Genomic DNA, 22126 nt, shown 5'->3' on the forward strand with positions numbered 1-22126 from the left:
CCACTGGCTGCATTATAGTGCTTTTTCCCCATTCCCTCTCTATTGTCCATGTTGCCTCTCCCTCATCCCTAGGTATTGCCTCCCAGCTCGCCCTCCCTCCCTCCAGCAGTAAAATGTGGCCAGTGCTGGCCACATCAGCTTTTTTTACATTTAATTTTAGCTTTCAGCTATGCTGTCCGGCAGCCACTTTGTTGTACAACATGGCTAAACAGTGACAAAGCCAATAGCTCTCACCTCAGAGGAGAGGCCTATTGGCTTTGAAAATTCTTGTTTAAACTGCTTTACATTAAACTACTCATAATGTTTTTGCAACAAATAACTAGCAGTATATATAGGTTTGTTTATTTCTACCTTTATTCCACACAGTCCAACCAAAGGAGAAACAGGTTTTTGGAGGAAGGTTGATGGCCTGAGAGCAGGTGGATCATCCAACTCCGAGCAGTGGATGAAGGCCTAAATGAATGAACATCTCTTGAATGAATCAGTGCGTCTTATGTATACGTTTCTTGATTATCACTGCCTCTAGAAAGTAACACATACTTACAGAAGGGAACTGAGGAAATCACACTGTCTCAGGGGTGTGTAATTTAACCTCTTCGATGCTCATGACGGCTCCCGGCCGTCATGAGTCATGGTGGGCGTGTGCTGATGATGGCCGGGAGCCGTCATGACCACGCCCACGGCTGGAATGTTCAGCACTGCGGCAGAATTTCCGCCGCAGTGATGAGGTTAACAAAATATCTACTTTTCCAGGGGGCAGGTTGCTTCATCGATATACTTGTAACAAAATTCACTTGCCCCTTTGGTGCCATGTTTGCAGAAACAAATTATGGCAGCAATGTCATTATATAAGAGCTCTGATAAAGCCTCTCTGATTATGCCAGGGCTCATACCATAGTAGTGTTTGAATACTTGCAATCCCCTTTTGTTGCCATGTTTCCGCAGATTTCCATACTGGGGCTGAAGGTAGTGGTAAGCAATAGTTCCAGGGTTAGAATGCTCTTTTGAGTCTGTGCAAACCTACCAACTTTCATGTTTTAAGGGTTTTCAACAACTCTTCTCTAATCTTTTCCCATAATGAAAAATTTTGGAAATTTGCTCCCTACAATGGCAGACGTAAACCTTTTTTCAGAGTTGGGGAAAAAAGTGATTGGAGGGAAAGTGAACTTACAAGCACTCAGATTTTCACATGAGCAAATCTACACGTGCATATTTGCTCATGCTAAAATGCAGTACACAAATATTTTCTTGGAGAAGGATTTCTTGTCCTACTTAAGTAAATTCTTGGGATTTCACGAAAGCTGTGTAGCTACACTTAATGCAAGGACATATACCATAGGTACACTTTTTTCCCCCTCAAGAAATGTTATTATTGACAGGAACAGTAAGCCCATGAAATCCCAGGGCGGTACATTGTATACATAGCATGGCATTAGAAAAGATGTCAACGTTTACACAATACATTAGTTGAGAAAAGGAGAATATACAGCCACAGCCCGTATAGGGCGTGCCACCGGGCCGTGACGTGGGGCGGGAGAGGGGCAGGGTGGGGGGTTGTAAAATGCGGCAAATGGACGATTTCAGGTAACGAAACAATTAAATAAAACGATTTTCGTTGCGCGTTCTGCATCGCCAAATGCGATGCAGCGCGCGCAACAAAATTTGTTTTTTTTTCCGTTACTTACCTGAAATCATCCGGTTGCCCCAGAAATAGCAGATGTCGTTTGTATCTATTCCCTCCGATCCATGCAGCATAGTCAAGCGCGGTGTCCGTGGGATCTTCCTCCCCAGAACCTCAGAGAGACAGGTCAGTACCCCATGCCAAAACCGCGTTAAACAGTACAGTCCCAAATCGTGTGGAGGAAGGTGCCCTTGGTCAAGCCACAGCGCAGGCACTGGGGGGACGCAATCATCCCAGCGCGTCAAAGCCTGTAGCGAGTGAAGTATACCCGATGAAGGTATTTGAATTGTATGAGTTTAAGGCGTGCCCCGATGGCCGCATCCCACAGGGATTCAAGAGCCTCAACCCAGTTGTCCTCATCATATGGACCCAAGTCTTCCGGCTAGGCAGCTCTGGTCCTGTGGAGTGTAGTGTGGCTATTAGTGACTAAAGTGCGATATAGTGCTGTGATTGTGTGTGCACCCATCTCACCTAAAAATACGTTGGCCTCAACGGGGTTAAAATCGGGGATGGCGTCCGGCAAGGTAAGGGGAAAAAGCATTGCGAAATTGCAGATACCTATAGAATTGGGATCGGGGCATTTGAAAGTCCGATTGTAGCTGTTGGAAGGACTTAAGAGTCCGGGTCTGAAGGACATCGCCAACCACTGAGATTCCAATATTATCCCAACTCACAAACCCAGGGAGAGCAAGGAATTGTGGTAAGAGGCTGTTGCGCCAAAGAGGAGTCTCTTTAGTGAGTCTGCCCCTCCACCCCATCCTACGCAGAGCTTGTCGCCAGATCACAAACACCGTCCGAGTTGCGGGCGGTAGTGGCTTGAGCGTTGCGCTGGAGTATAGAATCATGTGCAAAGATTTGGAGTCCATGAGCCAACACAACGTAGGCAGGGTCTCGTCTATCAGCGTACCACCAATCATTTAATTTTAGGAGGTGGGACGCTGCATGATAGGCCTGGATATCTGGGGTCGCAAGACCCCCACAGTAAGTGGACTGAAAGCACGTTCGCAGTGCGACTCCCATGGACCCCCCCACTCCAAAGAAAGTGACTAAGGATTGAGTTTAATTGCCAAAACCATGAATGCGGTATTGGGTAGGGATGGTGCTGGAGTTGATAGAGAAGGCAAGGCAGCGACACCATTTTGAAAATGGCCGATCTGCCAAACAGTCAGGGGCAGATGTGACCAGAAGCCACCTGTCTGATCTGAATCAGCATAGGGGGCAGATTTGTAGCCCAGGAGCCAGGTTGCGACAACAACAAGGACACCCCAAGATATTTAAAGCCATCAGACACCACCGTCACCTCTTGTGTCCAGGTTCCAAGCTGATCAACTCCGCACTGAAACGACCTACAGGCGTTCAAATAGAGACCGGAAGTGTGGCCGAAAATTTGCATAATGCGAAGCCTGCGTGGGCCAGATCTATTTGGGCATGTCAAAAAGAACAATACATCATCAGCGTATAATGCTATACGATCAGAGACCTCCCGTGACATACTCAAAGCCATGTACCTGGGCATCATTGCGTACCCACGCCGCAAGAGGTTCCATGGTGAGCGCAAAACAATTGGGAGTTAAAGGGCACCCCTGCCGAGTGCCTCTGCCGATATGGAACGGCTGCGAGACTGAGTCAGCAATCCGTACCGAGGCGGTGATATCTGTATACAGGAGGCGAATATATTTAAGGAGTCTAGGGCCAATGTTCAGGCAGGTCAAGAGCGCAAAGAGGTAGGTCCAGCTGAGGGAGTCAAAGGCCTTATCTATATCCGCAAGAAGGAGCGCAGCTGGCTCAGTCAGCCGATCCACAGAAGCGATGGCATTGTTTGTGTGATGAAAATTGTGTGATGGTGTGACCGGGCCTAAAGCCCGCCTGATCAGAATGGACTAAAGTCGTAATGTGTGGAACAGTGCGGTTGGCAATGATTTTGGCCAAAAGTTTGGCCTCCACATTAATAAGGGAGATCAGTCTAAATGAGGCATGCAGTTCTGGGGGTCGGCCCAGCTTTAAAAAGATTACTATTTCAGAGTGGCGCCAGCCAGCCAGGAGGTAGCCATCGTCCACCCCAGTGCTGTCGGACCACCTTAGCATAGTCGGAGAAAATCATGATGGGCTGAGAAGCGTAGGTAAGGACTCTCTTGAGTCGATCTTTTTGGACAATCATATCACGGTCCCTGTACAGGAGGTGGCTTCTGCTGTTGAACATGATGCGCCCATTCAATTATAAAGCATTTTGTTAGGAAGTCAACAGTGTTATTGCTCTCACAGCCCTCAGGAAACCCCACAAAACTGAGGTTGTTCCTCCGAGCTCTGCCATCTGCATCTTCCACTCTGGCCGCCAGGCCGTGCATCAGCAACTCCAAATTGGACATCTTTTTTTGAAGGGTGGTCACAGCGTCCTCCGTAACGGAGATCTGTGTTTCCGTTTCAGTAATCCGGTGGACCGCAGTGCGGAGGTCTTGGCGAAGGAGCATGACATCTTATCCCACTGTGCCAATCTTGGCCTCCAAAGCATCTCTGGATTGCGCAATAGCGCAGCATTGTCCGGAATATCGGTTGTGGCAGTCCGGGCCAGGTGGCTGGGTGCTGGCACCAGTGTACTTGTCCATAGTGGATTGTTTGGATGCGGCTCCAGTAGGTTTATCCTTAGCCATTGTGGTCGAGGCCAGGGGAGGCGTCCCAATATGGAAGTCCAGAATGGGTGGCAGGCTGGAAGGCAGCACAGGCACGGCCCCTATCTCAGGGATACACTAAGGGGCTACCATGGGCAGCTACCGGGAGAGGGCTCAACACCCATAAGCCGCATAAGGACCTAGCCCGGCCACCTCCGCAGGTGGTGAGCCCCTCTCCCCCCTCAATAGGTGTCTCCAACTTCCACCTCCCAGCAACGGCCAGTTCGGCGCCACAGAATCAGCCAGGAGCACTGTTCGGAGCCAGGCAGCAGTGTTGTCTGCTTGACGGGGGGCACCCCACTCCAAGCAGATGAAATGGCTCCCGGGGCAGCGTGACAGCCGGGGAGGTGCGTAAGCCCTCTGGTACTGAATGGACTGAAGATAATGAAGGGCCCAACACACTCACCGGGGTATCACTGGATGGAGATGGATCTCTTGTCTAGCCAGGCTCCAAACCAAGAATGGGCGGGCAGGGAGGCAGCAGCTGCACACGCAAGCCGCACAACAAGTAGGAGGAGTGGGAGCGAGCCACACTCCCGGCCTCACCACAACTACCAGTCATAGCACTCTGGGCCACCAAGGACAGAGACTGGATTCCAAAGGCGCGCCCCCAAGGGATGGGGGGAAGGCAGTGGTGCCGCAGTCTGATCCGACCGCCGATCCCACAAACTCCCAACACAGGAATCTCCAGGTGGCTGCGGAGCGAGAACCCTGTCCGGCAGCCCACAAGATGGCAGTGCTGCGTATCTCCAATATGGGCAGCTCCAATCCCCAGTGAAAGGGTCGCAGACTGGCTCAGAGCGAGAGATGGTCCTGCCCATCTCCAGGGCGATGTCCCGGGGGAGCCTCCGCAAACAGTCAGGGCACAGGTCCGCCCACAGCCCAAGGCAGCAGGCCCATCACCCCGAAGGTCAGGCATGCCTCGGCTGATGCCTGGGCCCAGCCTTGCCGGCTATCGCGGCAGCTCCACGGCAGGACCTCCATTTTTTTTATTTCATTTCACATTGATAGGATATCTTAATATACAGGCCACGGTGTATGGGGATTTCGGTGAAGAATACATTCTAGCCCAATTGAAGTAGGATTCAGTCACCAGCGTATTTTAGCTGTTCATTTTGATGAGGTATTTTGTCACATATATATCTTTTCTTTTACATTAATGGAATGTGTTATATGCAGGAATTTGGTATGTTGTGTTTTGGGTGGTGGATTCAGGCCTATTAATCTAAATGTTAGAATGGAATATAGGCAGGATGATTGTTTTCGCTTGCCTCAAAATGAGTGACACAGTGTCATCATTATTTTTTGATTAGACAAAGGTGTATAGTTACAGAGTTTGTAGAAATTGATACTATATACCTAGAATTAGATTATGATTTTCTGTTTTATTACTTCACAGCCCTGATGATGTCCTAGGAGGATGACACGCATATGCTGTTGTTGAGTTGTGATTATTCGTTTACAAGAAGCATTTGATTTGGATAAAACATATTCCTAAACTGAATTGAACATATCACATTGGATTGCATATTTATCTGTTGGAACTTGAATTTTGGAAAAAGAATTTTGAACAATAAAACATGGACTACAGTATTGAAATTATGATTTTTGTGTGAACTTGACGCTCCTTTCACTAATCTTCTCATTTTCGGAACAGTTTGGCCTTGACGGTAGACCAATGGAAGAGGAGCGCCCGAATCAATAGATACAACTTTGAAATATTTTTTGTACATCTCACCAGTGCATACCTAGCACAACCCTTACTGTAGTTTGTTGAATATGTGCGTCTCCTCACTTTAGATCAATCGGGTGACCTCTTTAAACTCTTCTACCTCAGACAAGTGTCCTGGCTCTAAGACTTGTTGACCACTTAGTCTACAGGGGTTTTTGATAAATATGGGTCCACTCAAATCCGTTAAAAAGACTTCCAAGTGGTGCAACATGCCACTGCAAGAACCATCGTTAAGCTACCTAAAAGCTCTTCAGCAAAAATGCCTTGGCTCCTGGCACGGGCTCCCTGTTGAGAAGAGTATAAAATGTAAGGCACAATTCTTGGCTAACAGGACAATCAATGGCAGGGACCCTGTATGGTCAGGGCTCTTCTGACATCCTGCGCCCCAAACAGGGCTCTAAGATCCTCTAAAACAGGTCTCCTGAGGGTCCCATGTATTCAGCAGGTCAGATGAGGTGGAAGATTCATCCTACCTGTCCCCCAAACTATGAAAATCATTGCCAATTGGTTGGAGAACTGAGCCCAATGGAAAAAAATTCAGAAAGCTTCTCAAAGATGTGTGTAGAGGGGAGGATGCATTATTCTTGTTAAGGTGTTTAGGATAAAAAAACAGATTAACATTTACATATTTTATGAAGTAAACCTTTAGTGCTCACCACTTTAGAATGGTTGCAAGTGCAATAATGCTATTACCTGGTCACTTAAGAACGCTTCCTCTGCTCCATTGAATTCATGAAATGCTATTTAAAAATGTGTTCTTTATTGCACTGTATAACCACAGCACCCTACAGTCATGCCAGCCTGCTACCAAATTTAGTGTAGTTGATCTTTCAAAAAAAGGTAAGGAAAAAATATACAATGCAAATAAACCTAATATTTTCTCTTAGCCACAATCTCTCACTGTGTACTCTGCAGTAGTTCTCTTACATCATCACTAGTTTCCTCTTATCATTACAATGTTCCTGGGCTTGTGTTATCCGTATAGCCATCACATCACTGGTTATTGATATGTAAAGAACCCCCATATCTCTGTGCTTAGCACTTTATACAATGGTTAAATAAATAAATATGCAGTGACTAAATAGTGTGAATTTTTTATATCGGTTAAATTTATGTAAGGGTTGCTATGTTCGTTTTTGCAGGTGAGGCCAAATGGTTGCTTCAAAGTGGACTAACAGTTCTTCTCCCTCACGGATATGATGGTGCAGGCCCAGAGCACTCCTCTTGCAGAATTGAACGCTTCCTTCAGGTATTGGGACATACTTGCCTTTTCTTAACTTTGCATTGCAAAAATGAGTCTGATTGTTAATGAATGTTTTCACTGTTAACATTCATACAATATTTTGTTTTCAGATGGTACTTAATAATTGGAAATTATGAGGAAGGACACGTGCATGTGTATGGCCCTTCATTGTAAATGTAAATGTGGGATACTTGTAAAGCGCACTGTTACTCTACCCGAGTGTCCTGGCGCTGTAGACCGCTGGGGAACCCGTCCTGGTTTTCCCTGTGAGATGCTCCTTTTCTGGGTATCTCCAGGGTGAAACCAGGCATCCCCGGCGTCTGTGGGGGGCCGTTGTAGAGATGAGGCAAGCTTAATGCCCAGAGTTACCGAGTGTGTTCCCTGGTTAGAGTAGGCACTGAGGAGAGAATTATCGAGTCTGTTGACCCTGGTCCAAGACCCTGCCGCGTCGGTATTTGAACCCTGGTCCCGGGCCGTTCTCTGCTTACAGGTCTGCCGCCTCTAACCAGTGAGCCACACCTCTCCACACTAAGGGTCGGGTGATGCAGAGAATGGTTGTGTTATTAAAAACAGTGCTCACTTTCACTTTCAATCTTCCTTTTCTGAAATCAGATTGCCAGTCCCTGTTCAGGGGAAGCACTGGGCAGATAAGGGCCACTAGCCACCAGCCATGGTGATTGAAGTTGTTTGCCACTAGTGCCCTGGAGTCTGTCCTACTAAGACTCTGGTAACTGAGCCAGGAACACCTTTCCTGCACTTGACTGTCAGTGTGGCGAGGGTGAGCAGTCACAGACTTCCCAAGGGAGTAGTGTGGGAGGAAAAGACTCAGAATTCAACAATCAACCAACAAATCCAATCAATCACTGACCAGCCCAGTCTTTGACTTTTATAGTTTAAATCTCTTTATTGTTTTCAATAAGTCAAAAATATACACAAGCATATCTAAAGACACTGAACTTCGAGGCCATAAGACATATATTCTTATTAGTGAACAATACTCGAAGCCCTCCCACCATGTGACTTCCCCCCAGGGCTCTCACTGAGATCAGTATAGTCCTTTTGACCAACATCCTTCAAGGATGCCACCTCACACATCGGCACTGTCCTGCAGGGGTTTATCTGTGCCTGTGAGCTGCAGTATATGCAAATATATCTAGGGCATGTCAATTTCCTGAATACAGTGGACAACAAGGCTATAAAAGAGCCCCAAAGCTATCTATATTACTGTCTGAAAATATGAGTGAAAGTCTTTCCATACTTAAGATTAACCATAGCCTGTGTAGCCAGCCCACCTGTGTCAGGAGCTTGTCTGTGCCCCAGAGCGTCAAGATGTTCTGCTGGGCAGCCACCAGAGCGAGATCGATCTGTCTCCCCTTACGGGAACTTAATAGAAATATGAGGACGTTGGGAAGGCCCAGGAGAACAAAGGCAGGAAATCATGGGAGCTTAGTATGCAAATGTGTGTGTATGTCCGGGAGCACCATCGCCCAATATGGTGTGAGTTTCGGACTCTCTCAAAGGATATGGGTGAGCATTCCAGGTGATCCACTCCCCCTTCTTCAGTCAACATTTCAAGCTGATTTGCCTTTATGGAGGTGGATAGGAGTTAGGTATCAGTAAGCCACTATTTTATTATTCGTTTCAATGCTCGCCGTTTTCCAGGCGGTATGATGGGCCTTATAATAAATGTCCTCCCATTCCTTCAGTGTCAGCTGTCGCCCTATTTCCAGCTCCTGTCACCTGTGTCCAGCGGTTTTGACCTGAGGAGTAGTGCACTGCAGCAAGCTCTTTACTTCAGTGACCAAATGCATATCTGTGGTTTTTGTAACCAGCCATTTCTCCAAAGGATTATGGGGGTGGTGTGCTCCGGGGCATATGGTGTGTTGCATAACCCAATGTCATATCTACAGATAGTGCAAATGCTTGGACTCCGGAAGGGCCATAGTCCGCACACAATTGATCAAAGGGTATCATACCCTCTTTATCAAACATGTGTCCCACTCAACGGCACCCAGCTTGCTGCCATAATCCAAACTGCTTGAGGCCCAGCCCCGGTCCGAAGTCTGGGTTGCCTAAAATCGGGGTTAACGGGGAAGAAACAACGTCAACCCCCTCCGCCACTCGGTTCCATACCTCATGTGTGACTTTAGTAATTTGCAAGTAATATAAGCCCCATGGGCGCTGCGCCTTAAGAAGGAACAGAACTTTCCATAGATGCAGTCCAGCGACCGCCCTAGCCATAAAAAACAATGCTTTTCAGTTTCTTCCCTTGTCCATTTCGCCACATAGCGAAGCTGGGCTACCTGGAAATAGTAGAGAAGATTTGAGATCCGCAGGTCCCCCACCCTGTGATGCTTATAGCTCTGTTCATTCTAGGCCGTCCATCCGCCCACATGAAGTGCTTAAACTCTCCCTGTAAGATGGAGATCACCCCGGCATGTGGATCAGCCGTGAGTGCCTGAAACAGAACAGGATCCACGGGAGATCAGACATCTTTAGGGCTGCTACCCATCCAGTCTTTGACTTATTAATATCACAGCAGAATTACATACTATGCATCTAGATAGGTATCAGACTTAACATTAAACAGTCTCACCCTGAGCTAATACTAAAATGCTGCACTCGCCAGGTGCCCTCTTCTCCGTTCTACAGTGCCCCATCCTCTATTTCCCCTGTTTCTAGGATTTTACCCTCTCTTATGTTGAGTTTAGGTAAAATTAGGCACAGGTCAACTTTAATTAAGCTTGCCTCCATGGGTAACGGGGGTGGATGAGAACATATATTTCTTGAACCCTAAAGAGTCTTATTGATAAGTTGAAATCCTTATTGTTGTTTGCCTTTGCTTGTGTTTAGTCTCTCGGTCTTTGAAGGTTGTGCTCCACTGTTACCTGCTCATTGAAGCGCTGGGTCTACAGGGCACACTGGATGGCCTATTCGGTGGCATCTATTACTCAGTCCTGCTTCTCTTTCTCTCACAGTCCTGGTCAGCATATTCGGTGGCATCTATTAGTCGGTCCCACTTCTCAGACCACTTCAGGCAACAGCTTGGATTGGATTGGATGTCGTTTTTATATAGCGCGATAGCTACCCGAAGGCATCCTAGCGCTTAACCAGATGCAAGTGTGTGGGCGGGTCAATGTTATTTGTTAAAGAAAAAAGTTTTAATTTTTTTTCGGAAGTGCAGAAGGTTGGGTTCTGAACAAATAGAGATTGGGAGGGAGTTCCATAGCCTTGCCGCATTTGTTGAGAACATTCTTCCTCCACTCCTTTCTCTTTTGAACCTGGGTCTGATGACTTGAAAGGTATGAGTCGACCTAAGCAATCTATTGGGGTGGTAGGGAGTAATCAAGGTATGGTTCAGGATTGCTCCTTTCCTCCAGTAGGCACGGTGAGCAATGCACATGCTTTTAAAGTTAATCCTGTCTTTTACTGGCAACCAGTGGAGGACTTTTAGTTCCGATTTCACTGATTGGCGCCGGGGAATGCGCAGGAGTGTGCGGGCAGCACAATTTTGAATCACCTGGAGTCTTTTCAAGGTTGATTCAGGGGCGCCTAGACAGAGGGCATTTCCGAAATCCAGCCTGGAGAGGATTAGGCCCTGGACCATGATCTGTCTAGCCTTATAGGGGAGTAGCTGTAGGATTTTTCGGATGAGTCTTATAATGCCCATGCATGTGGCAGATAGTTTGGTTGCCTGGTGTCCGAAGGATAGAGTGCTGTCAAGCCAAATTCCTAGACTCTTGATGGAGTTCCTAGCTGATGGTGCTGGACCTAGATCTGGTGGCCGTAGAGACTCAATTGATTTTTGGGGGGAGTTACCCATTACCATTAGCTCTGTTTTGTCGCCGTTTAGTTTCAAGTACGACTGGCTCATCCAAGTACTTACTGTTTCCATGCAGCCTCTGAGATCGTTAGGACATGAGGAGGGATGATTTAGGGTAACCACCAGTTGCGTGTCATCCGCTTAGGACACGACTTGGACGCCGAAAGGGCGGATTATTTCTGCGAGGAGGTGCATGTATATGTTAAACAGTGTGGGGCTCAGGGACGAACCCTGCGGCACCCCACAACTGAGTGGTTTACTGGGCGAGGTGGTGTCGCCCTCGCAGACTCGGAAGGAGCGTTCTGACAAAAATGATCGTAGCCAGGCCACTGCCGTGGATGTTATCCCTAATTCTGGTATTCTGTGAAGTAGTATGTCGTGATTCACAGTGTCGAAGGCGGCACTGAGGTCCAATAAAATAATGGCCGCAGTGCCGCCCTGATCCATGATCATTCTTGCTCCTTCTGTCACAGCCAGTAAAGCAGTTTCTGTTCCGTGCATGGGGCGGAACCCAGTTTGAGATGGGTCCAGTAGTTTATTTGTTTCCAGGAATTCTGTGAGGGATTGGTTGACGTGCTTTTCCGCGATTTTGGATATCCAAGGTAGCAGGGAGATTGGGCGGTAATTTCCTTGGTTCATCTGATCTAGATTTGATTTTTTCAGGAGGGCTTTGACTGTAGCCTGCTTCCATTTTGGGGGAACGACTCCTGAGGAAAGTGAGTTGTTGAATAAGTTCAAAATAGTGGTCAGGATGGTAGGGGTGATTGTTCTAAGAAACTGAGCTGGAGCAGGGTCACTGGGGGATCCGGATTTTACCTGGAGAAATAAGGTTTCCAGGCTGGTGGACTCCAGTAATGGAAAGTTTTCTAGAATGGTAAGTGGAGGTGGGCTGATGTCCTTCTGTTCTATTTTGGGATGAGGGGGTAGGGGGAAGGATGAGTAGATGGTGGCTATTTTATTTAAGAAGTAGTCTGCCTGTTCATTGCAGCGGGTTTGAGCGGTGAGTGGATCAAGTGGTTTATCGGGAAGTTTGAGCAGGCTCTTCGCAATTTGATACATTTCCTTGGGTTTGGATGCTGCTTCGTTAATTTTGTTTTCGTAGAAGGTGGCTTGAGCTTTTTTTATGTCATTTTTATAGATTTTTATGGCGGCCCGATATTCCTTTTTACTGATTTGTGAGTAATCAATGCGCCATTTCCGTTCCAATCTTTTGCATTCTTTTTTAAGAGTACGCAGGTCCTGTGAGTACCAAGGGGCGTTTTTGGGTCCGTGTTTGGATTTGATATTTTTCAATGGGATAGTGAGATCTAAGGAAGTGATGATCCAGTTGTTGAAGTTGTCATTATCAATAATCGGATCAGGGTTGTTTACAGGGACAGAGGCTTTCAGCGTGGATGTCCACAGGTTGGTGTTAAGTTGTGACAATTTGCGGTCCCTGTGGGAGGCAGTGGAGGGTTTGGGGCGTGGTCCGGACGGTGCCCAGATAAATGGGATCAGAAAATGGTCCGTCCATGGGAGGGGGATTGATGGACTAACTGTGAGATGGGTACAGTTAGTGAAGATTGGGTCCAGGAGGTGACCTTTATCGTGGGTGGGTTGCAGCACTCGCTGGGAGAGTTCAAGATCCTCCAGATTGTTGCATAGTTTGGCGGCTGCCGAATCTAGGGGGTCATCTAGGTGCACATTCAGGTCACCTAATAGGGGTGTAGTTAGGTAAGGAGCAGACACGATTGGCTACCTCGGTGCGAGTTGGTTTATGAAGGTAGTCTGAGTGCCCGGTGGTCGATAGATGAGAGTCCCTGAAAATGTGCATGTAGGGGAAAAGTCCAGCGAGAAGGTAAGGTGTTCACAGCTGGATAGGGTGGTTGGAGAAGAACGGCAGGTGTAGTAGTTCTTGTAAATAATGGCTATGCCGCCGCCTTTCCCAGATGGGCGGTCGACTCGAAGTATTTGGTATCCTACAGGAAGAGCTTGAATGACATTGGGGTTGGATTCCGGTTGTAGCCAAGTTTCCGTGAGAAAAATGGCATCCGGTTCTTTATCGGAGATTAACAGAGATATTTCTGCAGCATGTTTGGAGAGAGACCTGCAATTCAGCAGGAACATGAGGTATGAGGGAGGTGTTGTTTTTGGACTACTTTGGTACGAACACTGTGGGCAGCAGAAAAATTTAGAGGTGGGGTTCCAGGACGCGAGGCATTGATCGTGAATGGGGCCTCGTAGGTGATGTAGAGTGCTAGATGAATATTGGATAGATTTGATTTGGCCAGCGGTTGTGGCCCCTGGTCCCGGTCGATCGCGGACGGGTGCAGACGGGCTTGCCTTTGGCGCGCCTTCGGCGCCCCGCCGGCGCCGCCGCTGCGCCCGTCCGCTGCGCCTCCTGGGTAGAGTGATCATTTTATGGGGGCGAGGGCGTGAGGGTGGGAGGGGCCTAGCCCTGTTAAATGATCTGGTGTTCCTCACCCAAGATGGCGGGCCCGGAAATGCTAGTTCGAAGGAGACCGAGTCTCAATCAGGTGCTCGAGGGGGTCAGGAACCGCTCTCACTTCAGCGGGTCTGATCGTAAGTGGCGAATTGATTTTGGAATTTTTCTAAAATGCAGTTTTCTCCAAATAAGTAGTCTTTGGAGCAAGTTAAAAATCAAAGGTAAGCTTTACATTCAAACAGCAGGGGTTAAAAACAATGTCCCGGCTTCCGCCTCAGGACCAACACAACACACCACACTCACTCGTAGTCAGTGAGGATGTGGATAAATCAGGTGTTTTTATGGGGGTAAGGGCGTGAGGGTGGGAGGGGCCTAGCCCTGTTCAATGATCTGGTGTTCCTCACCCAAGATGGCGGGCCCGGAAATGCTAGTTCGAAGGAGACCGAGTCTCAATCAGGTGCTCGAGGGGGTCAGGAACCGATCTCACTTCAGCGGGTCTGATCGTAAGTGGCGAATTGATTTTGGAATTTTTCTAAAATGCAGTTTTCTCCAAATAAGTAGTCTTTGGAGCAAGTTAAAAATCAAAGGTAAGCTTTACATTCAAACAGCAGGGGTTAAAAACAATGTCCCGGCTTCCGCCTCAGGACCAACACAACACACCACACTCACTCGTAGTCAGCTTGGCAGGCACAACTGGTGAGGGCAAGCCTCAGAATACGTGGCCTCTGGTCTGTATGCCCTTGATAAGTGTGGCATCTAGGTGGGATGTCCCTGGAAGGTGTGATCTCTGGCACAGGTCAAATTTCACCCTGCCATTGTGAATGGTCCCACATGGTTACACTGCAGTCTGATAGCGGCAGCACCAGCACTCTGACTGTAGAAGTACCTATTATGCAGTTGCAATTCCTCTTTCTGTGTAACCACTAGAACCACACTTTGGGGGAATGGATGACCTCTTGCAGCACAGGTCAATCCCAATAAAGTCCCCACTGGATAGTCAACTGGTTCTAGGTGTTCCAAACTGAGGCGCACAGCAAGGCTTCTTCTCCTCAACAACTTTCCTCATTCATGGTAAGGCGCTCTTCGTCACACTATGAGCAGGTAGGCTTTCTTCTAGGAACCTTCTCCATCAAGTTACAGACTTCAGGTGATGTTTCCACACCTCCAGGAAGACTGGCTATAATGCATACCAGCCCATGTCCCATAGCAGTTCTTTGGGTACTCTTTGGAGCTCTCCTTCCTTGTAAGATGAATTTCGAACTGGAACCAAGTGGGTGGTTTACATCTCATCTTTTTATTCATTCTCCAGACAGTGGATGTGATCCACTGTCTAAGATCCTAGTACTGGTTTGAGGTGGTTCCCTTTCAAATATCATTTTGTTTTTGCTTCAGTGCAGACACATTCTTTATACAAGATGATGCTTGTCACAGCAGATACGGATGATTCTGATGGATACTTCTGCCTGTGGATTCCTCACATTTTGAATACCCCCTGTACCAGCATTCCGCGGATAATTCTTTCCTAGCTCTCTCCATGCCGATGAGGATGTCGTAATGGACCGGCTCCGCAAGCGGCACCTCGTGAAGTCATTGGAGCCACAAAAGGACCTCCTCGGCGTGCTGATGTTAGTTCCCTTTTTTCCGCACCGTCGACACTAACGTTTTTTTCTAGGGCTCTCCATTTTCATCGAGAAAAAACTTTGTATCTCTTTTGTTTTCAGATTTACTACTTCTAGGAAATCAGGTGTCAAACCTTGTAAAGAGTGTGGCGGACCCGCACGATGACTGCCTTTGGTACCTTACTTCAGACTACGACGTCGAGGAGTGCCGCAGTTGCAGAAAAATAAATCCGAAGGCGATCAAGGAATATGAGGCCAAGTTAATTATGGCCAAAGCTAAAAAGGAGAAGAGAGGTAGGAGGAGGGCGAAGTCTTCATCTTCACACACTTTGAGGTCGAAGAAGCATTGGAAATCCAAGAGAAGACATACGTCGCGTCGTCATTCTTCGAAGACAAAGGTTTCGAGGTCGCCAGCGCCAGCTGAACGACCTCGAAGCAAGGACTTCATTTCTCCATCTCCTTCTCCTCAGGGAACGGCAGTACCTTCTCCGACACCGGCTTTTCCGGCTTCGGATGCTTCTTCACAACATGAAAATTCTCCGGCTCCAGCGACTTCACAGGCGCCTGGTGAGTCCTCTCCAGTCCGTGAGACATCACCTGTGCGGGCGCCATCCCCAGCTTCTCAGGCTCCTGTTCGGCCTTAGGTGACTCCCCTTCAGAAAGGTACAGATCCTTGTCCTCCTTTTCCTGCTCCTGGGGCTGATTCTTCGCATTTTTTAAATGCAATGCTTGCCATGTTTGACAGAGCCTCAACACCATCCGGTGCGCCTTCCGGCCCCGTGGGTCCTTTGGCTTTCAACCTGGGTGTTCCTCAGTTCTATCCCCAGGTTCCTTCATGCTGTCTACTCCGGCTCGGCATTTCCCGGTGCCGAGATCCTCTACTCTGGCTCCTCGGACTCCTTCAGCTGCTGAGTCGGCGCCGCCTCGAGTTCGATCGAAGTCGAGGTTCGATGCTGAGGTTCCTCCATCGACGCCGTTGATGTGGTCTCCGGCGCAGTTTATGGCTCCACCGACGCCTTTGCCAAGACAGCGCTCCAGGAGAGAGGCACAGAGGTTAATCGAGGATGAGGAGTATTTACAAGATCAGGAGGAAGGTGAAATTGTGGACTCTCTGGATGAATTTGAAGCTAGTGGCCTTGATACGTCCCCTGAGTATAACCTGCCATCTGCAAGTGGAGGTGTGGTTCAGGACATTGCACCATACGATGTGGAAGGCAGCATATTTATTGGGCCTTAAACTTCCCTCAGAGGAGATAAAGTCAAACATCCTAACAGAGGTTTTAAATAATCCATCTTCAACTTCTGAGCCATTGCTTCCTTTTACAGTGGCATTAACGGATCCAATTTTGGAGGTTTGGCAGAAGCCTTTATCTGCTCCGGCTGTATCTCGATCTATTTCAAGGAGGTATAGACCTGCGCCTGGTGATCCGGCGTTCTTGTCTTCTCATCTGACGCCGGAGAGTTTAGTTGTCCTAGCTTCTTGTTCAAAGCAGTCTTCTGGTGCATTCCCTACCATTTTAGGTGATGATTCGAAGAAAATGGAACAAGCTGCGAAAAGAGTGTTCTCCTCTGCCAGTATGGCTCTAAATTCTATGAATGCAACTTGCCTTCTAGGAAGATATATCCATGCATTAATGAACTCTGTTGTTCAATTGGCTCCGAAGTTACCTGAGGAGGATCGTGTCAACTTTTTGGAAGTTGTTTCAGATTCTCAGGCTGCAGCACGTCAGGTGAGTCAGTCAGGCATGGACACTGCTGACTCCGTGGCCCGTGTGATGGGGTCTTCTGTGGCAACTAGGAGACAGGCATGGCTCAGGTCTTCGGGATTTTCAACTGATGTTCAGACTGCTTTGCTGGATCTATCTTTTGATGGCTCAAAGCTCTTTGGTTCGAAAGCGGACTCAGCCTTAGAAAGTTTTAAAGACAGCAGGGCTACAGCAAGATCTCTAGGCCTTCAGGTGCAGTCCAGAGGTTAAGGCTATAAAAGATATCGTGGCTTTGGCAAATCTGCTTCCTTTTGTGGTCGCCAGCAATCTCAGCAGAGCCAACAACAGAATCCCTTGTACAAATCATACGAGGAAAAATAAGAGGCCTCAGGTGAGCAAATCCTCAGCCATCCTCTTCCTCCTCCTCTACCTCCACTCTCGCCACCGTTGGCACAACAGGCAAGCCGTTCTAGATCCCCCATCTTAGAACATGTTGGTCCGGTTGGAGGTCGGGTGCCCACTTTCTACAAGATAGGAGACTGATCACGTCCGATCGTTGGGTCTTGAATCTTGTAGAGAATGGGTACGCCCTCACCTTTTTGGAGTTTCCTCCTCCTTACCCTCCTCGCCAAGGTGGGTGTTCAGAGGACCATTTACTGCTTTTACAGCAGGAGGTTCTTCCGTTGCTGCAAAAAGGTGTGATAGAGGTGGTTCCGGAGCAGGAAAGGGATCAGAGTTGCTACTCCCAGTATTTCTTGATCCCCAAAAAGGACGGTCGTTTGAGACCTATCTTAGACCTCAGGATTTTGAACCTGTACCTCAAGCAGGAGAAGTTCAAAATGTTGACCTTGGCTCAGGTTCTTCTTGTGCTGCAACAGGAAGACTGGATGGTGTTCATCGATCTGCAGGATGCGCATTTTCAGCTTCCGATCCTGAAGTCGCATCGTTAAGTATCTCAGATTCACGGTGGAGTTTCAACACTACCAGTTTGCGGTCCTTCCATTCGGTCTTACTTCTGCACCTCAAGTCTTTACAAAGGTGATGGCAGTGGTAGCGGCTCATCTCAGAAGGTTAGGGGTGCCTGTTTTCCCCTACCTGGACAATTGGCTAATCAAAGCGGAGTCTTTAGAGTTGGTTTTGCGCCACTTGCACATGACAACTCATCTGAAATTGGGTTTTTCAATAAATGTACCCAAGTCTCACCTGGTGCTTTCTCAGCGCAGCCTGTTAATAGGGGCAATACTGGACACTACTGTGTGTCGAGCTTTCCTGCCTCCGCAGAGGATTCTCGACATACAGGAAATGATTCCTTTGTTTCAAGATGGAGCGGTTGTTCCATTCCTGAAGGTTCTTCGCCTGCTCGGTCTGTTCGCTTCCTGCATTCTGTTGGTCAACCATGCACGGTGGCACATGAGGGCACTCCAGTGGTGCCTCCACAGGCAGTGGTATCAGTACAACGGAGATCTCGGGGAGAAGATCAGAATCTCCAGAGAAGCTGCCGCGGAGCTGTCTTGGTGGATTGTGCAGGGCAACCTGTCACAAGGAAAGTCCTTTCAGTCTCCTCTGCCGGTGGCCACAGGGATCACGGATGCCCTCACTGGGGTGCTCATCTGGGGGATCTGGAGGTCAAAGGTCTTTGGTCTCCAGAGGAAAGGTTGCTTCACATCAACCTTCTGGAATTGTGGGCGATTCGTTTGGCATTGAAGGCCCTCCTTACTTCCCTTCGCGGTCAGTCGGTTCAGATCCTAACGGACAACACTACCGCAATGTCGTACATCAACAAACAGGGAGGCGTAGGGTCGTATCGTCTCTGCAGAGAGGCTCTTCGACTCTGGTCCTGGGCTCAGGGCCAACGGATTTGTGTCTTTGCAAATCATCTGGCCGGTGTGTTAAATGTTCATGCTGACAGTCTCAGTCGGCGTTACTCGGCCGATCAGATGTGGAGGTCTCCTCGGTTGGACCTGTTTGCCACTCAGGAGAACGCGCACTGCCCATTGTTCTGCAGTCTCCAGTGTCCAATGCAGGGAGCGTTGGGGGACGTGTTTTAGATAGATTTGAGCTCACACCTCTTTTACGCGTTTCCTCCCATGCCCTTGATTCCTCGGGTTCTAAGGAAGATTCGACAAGACCAGACCCAAGTTATATTGATTGCTCCGGATTGGCTAAGAAGGGTGTGGTACACAGATCTACTTCACCTCTCATCACACTCTCCACTCCGTCTCCCTCTCAGGGCAGACCTCCTCTCGCAGTCGCAGGGGCAGGTCCTACACCACCACCTCTAGAGCTAGCACCTTCATGCCTGGCGATGGAACAGGGCAACCTGAGTTCTTTTTCTCTCCCGCTAGCCGTAGTGGACGTTATTTTATCATCCAGGTGACACTCCACTAAATCTGTTTACTCTTCCCGATGGACCAGATTTCTAAAGTGGTCCAACATTTTGGAGTTTTCACTTTCTTTGGCACATCAAGGTTGTGCTGTAGCTACTGTCAAAGGTTATTTATCGGCTTTGTCGGCCTTCCTATGTTTGCCGGACCAGCCATCTTTATTTAAGTCCCCCATTGTCATGAGGTTCATTAAGGGCCTTACAAATATGTTTCCTCCCACTCCTTTCATTATGCCACAGTGGGATTTGAATCTACTCCTTACTTTTTTAATGGGTTCACCGTTTGAGCCTCTTAATTCTTGCCCGTTGAGGCTTCTTTCTTTTAAAACGGTTTTCTTGATTGCCATTACCTTGGCTAGGAGGGTAAGTGAGCTTCAGGCTCTTAGCTCCAAACCTCCTTTCCTAACCATTCATGCAGATAAGTTGGTTCTAAGGACCAGGGCTGCTTTCCTTCCCAAGGTGGTTACTCCTTTTCACATGGGACAATCTATTACTTTGCCCACTTTCTATCCTCCCCCTCACCCTTCCAAGGAGGAAGAGAGACTGCATTGGTTGGACCCTAAAAGAGCTATCGGCTTTTATTTGGATCAAACTAGTGATCTGAGGCTGGACGATCAGCTCTTTGTGGGCTATGTTGGAAAAATGAAAGGAAAGGCAGTGCACAAGAGGACGCTTTCCAGGTGGATTATCTTGTGCATCAAGATTTGCTACGCCCTGGCCAAAAAAGACCCACCCGAAGGTATAAGGGCTCATTCCACCAGAGCTAAGTCTACTTCTGTTTTGTCTAGAGGTGTTCCTGTACTTGATATATGTAAAGCAGCAACTTGGGCCTCCCTCCACACCTTTGCAAAGCATTACTGCTTAGACTCTGAGTTTAGAATTGATGGCCATTTTGCTCGCTCTGTTTTGCAGGATTTTTTGGTCTAGTTAGGTGGACACCCTCCTCCAGGAGAGGTACGGCTTTTGTGGTACTGAAATTCTGCACCCGTGTCATAAAAATCATCGTATCATGACGATTTTGGTAACATCAGACCGAAAATGACAAGTGTAAGGTGTGCGAGTATTTTCGTCATATTTGAGTGGCGAGATCACCATGAAATCAGGGATTCCGTTCTGAACACTCGGGTTCCATTTTGTGTACGGCAGCCATTTTGTGGTTGCCCTCACATAGGCCGATGACTAAGGCCAAAACGAGTCTTTTGGGACACGTACACCTTTGCTGACTTTTGTGTGACCTGGGCAAGCTGACTCACTGCCCGAAGCCAAACCTGTTCGACCAGTTCCTTTCCCAGTGGCCGATCGAGATTAGGGATCAAGCCACAACATGCCATAAACCCTGTATTGCACACAACTATGTCTAATCTTACTCACACCTGTCTCTGTTCTTTCTTTATGGCCTGCTTTACGATGAGGAGGTGCCCGTTTTTATTAGGGGTCCGTCCGATATCTGATGAAAAGTGTTGGACCTTGCCGGGTAATTGATTGTGGGCTGGACAAACTGAAATATGGGCTTGTCATCATGATTCTGATTTTTCTTTGTCGTGAAAATATGTGAATGGTCAACTGTAAAATAAGGAATGTTTGCCTGAAGCATAATATTTTGTATAAAAAGGGTTGACTGGCTTTGTAAGATTGAGCAGTCTCCTGAGAATATACACCTTGTTGTACTTCTAGGATACCTGTTACTGGCTGCAGCCAATAAATTCGATCTTTGACTTCACCAAGAAGACTCTGTGTTTCTGTAGTCTGAGACAGGGGAACTCGAAGTCTTTGGGTGTGTCCCCTGGCACCACTGGGTTCTTAAAAACCCAGTACTTCATTTGGCGCCCAACGTTGGGCGATTTCAGCGGTACCGGTCCAAGCCAGAGGTTCGTGAGGAGCTTCGTGTGAAATTCTGGAGGAAGGCCAACCACTTCATCGACCCCTGTATGTCGTCATGGTCCGAAAGTCTTTGCTGCGAGGTTTCCCGCTTTCCAACGGCTACGAAGGACTGCTGCCCTGACTATCGCCCTGTCTTGGACCCTTTGATGATTTGTAGAGCGAGACGATAGACGAGTCTTCTGGTGACGTCATCGATACCTCATTTAAGTATGAGTGGAGCGTCTCCCAGTCCTTAGTTTTGGTTCTTAGTTTTTGGGTATCCCCTTGGGATCTTTGATTTGGAACTTGCAAGTACCAAAGCCGAGGGACTCGTGTATTCACGAGACTATCGTATTCGATATTCCCTTGAAGATTGAAGCTATACTAGTGAGCGAAGATGCCTGGTCTTAGCAGACTTGGAAATTTGTTTTGTCTTGGTTGTAATAGGGATTCCCGATTGGAGGACTCGTGTCCGGTTCCTCCGATTGGAACTCCAACCTATGAGCTTTATGTGAAGCATGGCGTAGGTCCCATCACATATAATGAAGTATGGATCCGATACACCAGGAAGGATGGTGTTCTAAAGTGGCCCCAATATGGTAGTTTTGACACGGAGATTTTAGATAATCTAGAGGTTAGACTTTTTAAGAAGAAAGCCCGGCCGGCGATGCTTGACTCTTTCCGCCTATGGCAAAAGGAAGCAAAACAGAAAGAAATTAAATTAGCAAAGAGGAATAAAAGAGAAAAGGATATTTCGATAATGCAAGCTGCTTTACAGTTTAAAGACAACGAAGAAGAACAAGCGAGTGAGCAGTTGCACAGGCAACGTAAAATGGCGATTGACAAATGTTATCCAGTTTTGCCGCCTCTCCAGCAAGATGCAGCAAAAGAACTTGAAAAAGATCCTTTAATGTCTCATTTATTGAGTTCGCCACCCCACTATGCGCAGAGTGCTACCGCACCTCCGCAACCATTAGTTGTGCAACCT

General features: G+C 47.9%; 1 protein-coding gene across 1 annotated transcript in view; it reads left to right on the forward strand.

Annotated features, from left to right (window-relative positions):
- The window catches only part of DHTKD1 (dehydrogenase E1 and transketolase domain containing 1), a 1484612-nt gene that overhangs the window by 993740 nt on the left and 468746 nt on the right, over positions 1-22126 (forward strand). Inside the window, exon 12 of the mRNA XM_078674167.1 lies at positions 7222-7328. Coding sequence (XP_078530293.1) covers positions 7222-7328 — 107 coding nt within the window. The remainder of the gene's footprint in view (positions 1-7221; positions 7329-22126) is intronic.

This window comes from Lissotriton helveticus, chromosome 1_1 (genome assembly GCF_964261635.1).
Source record: "Lissotriton helveticus chromosome 1_1, aLisHel1.1, whole genome shotgun sequence".
In the NCBI taxonomy this organism is placed as follows: domain Eukaryota; kingdom Metazoa; phylum Chordata; class Amphibia; order Caudata; family Salamandridae; genus Lissotriton; species Lissotriton helveticus.